At 48.3% G+C, this 4,869-nt stretch overlaps 2 protein-coding genes across 3 annotated transcripts in view; both read right to left on the bottom strand.

Annotated features, from left to right (window-relative positions):
* Window positions 1–1,680, bottom strand: part of FOXG_19221 (starch phosphorylase) — a 4,231-nt gene extending 2,551 nt beyond the window's left edge. The window contains exons 1-4 of one of the 2 annotated variants that reach the window (XM_018399420.1): window positions 1,018–1,680; window positions 684–851; window positions 208–528; window positions 11–154 (exon numbers count right to left, since the gene is read on the bottom strand). In XM_018399420.1, the coding sequence (XP_018242104.1) occupies window positions 11–154; window positions 208–528; window positions 684–846 (628 nt within the window). In that variant the 5' untranslated portion in view covers window positions 847–851; window positions 1,018–1,680. The other variant, XM_018399421.1, reaches the window with a different exon arrangement.
* Window positions 1,681–4,567: 2,887 nt separating this feature from the next.
* FOXG_06321 (guanine nucleotide-binding protein subunit alpha, other) overlaps window positions 4,568–4,869 on the bottom strand; it is a gene marked incomplete at its 3' end in the record, with an annotated part of 2,014 nt that continues 1,712 nt past the window's right edge. The window contains exons 4-5 of the mRNA XM_018384932.1: window positions 4,722–4,844; window positions 4,568–4,667 (exon numbers count right to left, since the gene is read on the bottom strand). Of these exons, the coding sequence (XP_018242106.1) occupies window positions 4,568–4,667; window positions 4,722–4,844 (223 nt within the window). The remainder of the gene's footprint in view (window positions 4,668–4,721; window positions 4,845–4,869) is intronic.

Genomic DNA, 4,869 nt, shown 5'->3' on the forward strand with positions numbered 1-4,869 from the left:
TATCGGAGACCGTACCCCCAAGCGGGGTAGTTGAGGGAGGCCAGACTGTCGAGGATACAGGCAGCGAGTCGACCAAGACCGCCGTTACCCAGCGCAGCGTCATTCTCTTGTGTGATGATATCTTCGATTCGGAAGCCGAGCTCAGCAAGACCAGCTAGCAGCTCACATTAGCAAGGTATCAATGAACTCAGATCTGAATCAACCTACCCTTTGCAGTATCCTTCTGACCCACGTTGAGCATAGCATTGTCAAGAGCACGGCCCATCAAGAACTCAAGACTGAAGTAGTAAACGCGCTTGGAATCGCGATAAGTCTGTCTCTGTTGAGTTCTGTTCCAATCAAGGATCAGGCGATCACGAAAAGCCAGGCTGGTAGCAGAGTAGGCAGCATGCTCATCGCAGTTGAAGACAGAGCGGGCAAGAGTGGTCTCGACGTGGCGGACAACCTCTTTCTCGAAGCCGTCTTTACCAGTAAAGCCACTAGACTGGTTGCGCTTCCATGCTTCACGCTGAGGTTCGGGAATTGAGGCTGTTGGTGGTGTAAGTCAACATTCACAAGCAGATCGTTTCCAGTAGTTTGATAGGGGAAAGGCATTAAACAAAGAATCTTAACGTTTGAAAATAGCTCAGAGAAAACCAATTCGATTCATAGCGAATTGCAGATTGAATGCATAGACAACGTACCTTCAAAGCTCTTGATCTCACTAGGACCGAAACCAGTGGCAGTTCGGGTGTGTTTTGGGCGGGAGATGCCTGCGGGGCCGACTGCACCCTGAATGTCGACAATCGGGGCGGAGGTGGAGGGGCGCCTCTCACGGGTGGGCAAACGCTGCTGTTCAGACGCCATCGCTTCTATCCACAAGCTTGTTAGTCGAGTGGTGACAGCCGGTAAGGAAATTGAGGGACGAGAGAAGAGAGATAAGAACTTTCAGTGCCGGGGCATAACAGTTAAATACTCAACCACTATTGATAGGCCCCTTGTCCTTTTGTGAAGCGAGAATCAGATCAGATCACCTACATCAACAACAAGGTTTACTGATGCCACTCAACGAGTTCTCGACGATAGATAACACGACTGGCTAACGACGCGAGGTGTGCCACAGCTTTGGGTGGGGGAGCGGGGTTGAAGGTGCAAGGTAAAGCTGCAGTAGTTTCTTGCGTGCCCTGCTTTTATCGTGGCGGCTCAGAATCCCAATAAGTGCAGGGATCTGATCTAGACAAGGTAAATATATATGCGAACGGGGTTATGTCGAATCTGGGCTATTGTGTTTCTCTATAGAGTTCGTTGAGGACAGGACAGAGAACCTGTGCGTATTCAGTTGTCCAGAGAGGCCGTCCGTTTAGTTGATGGGGATCCGGAGAAGGCGGGAGCTTGGTGAACAGGGGAGCTTGGTGGAGTAGACAAAGAAGATTTGAGGGGAAGAATGACAGGGATGAAACAAGTCGAGGTAAAGATGAGAGAGGGTAATATGGTTGGTTTTATGTCAATTGACGAACAGATGCTGTGAAGAGAAGATTGAGAGGTCAGCGGAGGATGGACTGTAAGAGAGATTGGAAAAGAAAGAGGGAGAGAGGAGGGAAAGTAGCTCAAGAGGTATGAGCTGAGGGGAGCTGCAGGGAGCTTATAGTCAGTCTGTCTCTGGGTAAGTGCAACGATTGATGGTACGGAGTAGTGGGAGGGAGCTTCCCGTCCAGTCTCCTCCACCATGAGCGGATCCATTCTAATATGGTATCATGACAACCTCTCCACGAACGACGGGCTGCCTAGCGTGTGATCTTGTTTTGTCTTGCTCGTTGAATGTAGCATTACCTAGAGCCCTAACCCATACTGCGTCGCATTTCGTCTCTTTTGCTCCGCTTACCAGCCAATGCCGTCCTCTTGCTTGCTCTCCCGCAATGACTAGGCCTCAGGGAGCAAGAAAACTTGAGACCTTGATAGAAGATGCCAAAATAAGTTCATCAAATAGTCCCCTAAGTTTAGGATAGTTTACCTAAGTCTTTTTGCCATTTAGGATAAAGATCCTAAGCTTTCTTTCGTCCCTCAGCTAGGTCACATACCAACCACCAACTGGCGGCATGGTTCCCCTCCCCCGCAGCAACCGTTCTGTGACATGACGACATACGACGCACACCTACTCTTGTAGAACATGCGATGCGATCCAACCAGGTACATAGAGGTATCGAGAGTAGTAGCAAAGACGACAAATCGTCATAAACTTGATCTTCTCGCAGTACGGCGCATAATACATAGCATGGACAGTCATGATACCTATGCTATTGCTTGAAAGAGGTGCCTTCCACCATTCGAATAGTGAATATATGTAGTGCCTCTAGACATGTGAACCCGATGTCTTCATTGAATCCATTGCCCCTCCAACCTTTCTAAGCGACCTAACCTCAGGCAGTCAAGCTTCCCGTAGAAAGAGCCCGATGAATGTCCTCCCCCTCCCCCTCATGCCAGCTACCATTGCAAATACAGACCGTATCTTGAACCCCATACATTGTCAAGCAACTTATTTGCTGACAGTGCATACTCCAAGACGGTCCCACCCACACAGGTACACACACAAGAATCAATGAAGCCTCGCTTCGTACTTAGCGTCAGCTTTTCTCACAACGGATTGCGGGGCCGTGACGTCCGGTGTGTTTGTTACGCAGCAGTAGCACTTTTTCAGCATGAGCTCAGCTGTTTTAGTTCAACGATACTCGGTCTCGACCTAAGCTAAGACCTCACAAATTCACAACCTTGTTCGTCACGACGCGGTGTCACCGAGTCCAGCAGAGCTACATGTGACGCGAAGGAGCCTGGATATCAAACTCAACAAGTAGCTAGCTTGTTATCTTGACAAAGATGTTGAATTTTGTAGCTTATAGCCTTCCAGGACAACCCAGTGCGTTATTGAGGCCTCAGTGCAAAATATTGGTCGTCCGCATACGCTCTCCAAAACCATACCATAGCTACAGGGTATGCGAGGGCAAGGCGTTGACAAGGCTTCTTGGTACGCATGCCTGGTCTAACGAGAATCAATGTTGGTTTGAGGACTATATCGAGCACAAAGTCTCTGGTATATGGATCCCCCGCATGCCACGACGTCGGTAGCACCGAGATGGGTCCTGGCAAATGATACGGTCTGAGAATGTTGAGAGAGAGCTGTATAGAGAACAAGCTCTAGTACCACACGCACGGGCATACTACTACACCTGCTCGACCCCCCGAGATTGAAATTGGTGATGAGAGCCCGGGTCTTGATGATTATACAACTTAACTTGACCTCATAAAATCAAATCTGACAGTTGACAACTGCCCCTCATTATAACACAAGTAGGATGCTGAGCTTCAACACGCCACGTCCTTGTTCGGACAGTCATGATGGATATACATAGTAATTCATAAGCGTAGGCCCCTGTCCACTAGCCTAGTTTGTCGATCGCCTCATGGCTCGCGGTCCAAGCTCCAATCCACATTCAGCCCCTCATCTCGACCAATACATGGTAAATAGCTCCAGGAACGTCGTATGTTGATGATATTGGGTTCCTGGCCAAACCCCGTCATAAAACTTTCCCCTTTCCTAGTAAAGCCTGTATCCTCCCTAGATTCACAATATCACGTTTCGCGGAGCGTAAAGCTATTGGGCCTACGCCAAGCGACTGTCCACATACCAACAGTTTATCACTGTCGTAGTGTACCCAGGCAAGCAAGCCATCTCGCTGGAACAAAATCCATCTTTCACTTCACAGCCATTATATATACCCTATTTAACTTGAGTCCATCAAAGGTGATTCCATGATATAAATATCGTCAATTCGCCTCGTTCGAGTCGAGAACTACATATGTACCTGGAGAAGATAAGCAACCCATTAGCATGCCAGACGATGAGTCCGGCTTTCATTGATGTTCCCAGTCAGCTCTTTAAACACCAATCTCCCTGGAAACGGAAACCATACGCCTGTTCTCTCCCGCATCTTAAGCTCGACAGAAGCCATAGGAATGCTAGTAGCGTAATGTCCCCGCCTATCCCGCACTCCGGGATTTCTTTTCAATCCAAAGTGACCACACTGCTTCGCTAAGCAGCTTCACGACACCAACCCGGGTCGCATTGTGAACCCCTTCGTTCCCGTGTCATACAATGCTTCAAATCCCAATTGAGTAAAGCCCAACCCGAACCCTGAGCTCGTGTAAGGTCTAATCGCCCAAAACTCGATAAAGCACAGTATATGCCAGACCAAGATATATAAACCGTAAATTCAACTCCATGTCGATTGTACTCTTTTCGGAAGGGGGTTGCCCTGAGCTGCAGATAATCAAGTGCATCTCCAGAGATCGTGAGCCGGCGAAGGGACTGGCACAAGAGAAATGCTCGTTCGTAGCCGTGGATACTATACCCGATGAAGGCTCCGAGTATAGGTGTCGCGTGAACAAAAATAAATAAATAAAGCAAGGATCGTATAAAATCGATGTCGTCCTGAGCCCCGTGCCCCAAACTCCCAAAAAAATGCTCTCGACGCCAGCCAACAGTTCCGTGCCGTTAACATCGTGCTTGTAAATTCAAATGAGCAGTGATTCGATATCAAAGAATGCCCGAGTCCTTAAGTGCGTTATTCAAGATAGTCTCTTTGACTGCTGCGAAAACGAGTCGAATGTTCGACGTATCTGTTGCTTGCGTCAAGCTATGTTATGTTAGAAACCTGTAGGAGCCATTGTCGACACTAAATAAAACTTACTGGGGATACAGGTTTAGATGCGCCCGATTGACCTGATTGAATCGCCAGAGTAGATACTTGGCTGCTTTATTGACATCGTTACCACCCGAGTAATCGGGAAAGTAATTGCTCCAGCGAGACCTGCTCAGCTTTTAGCTTGAAAATGTCA

This window comes from Fusarium oxysporum, chromosome 2 (genome assembly GCF_000149955.1).
Source record: "Fusarium oxysporum f. sp. lycopersici 4287 chromosome 2, whole genome shotgun sequence".
Classification (NCBI taxonomy): Eukaryota; Fungi; Ascomycota; class Sordariomycetes; order Hypocreales; family Nectriaceae; genus Fusarium; species Fusarium oxysporum.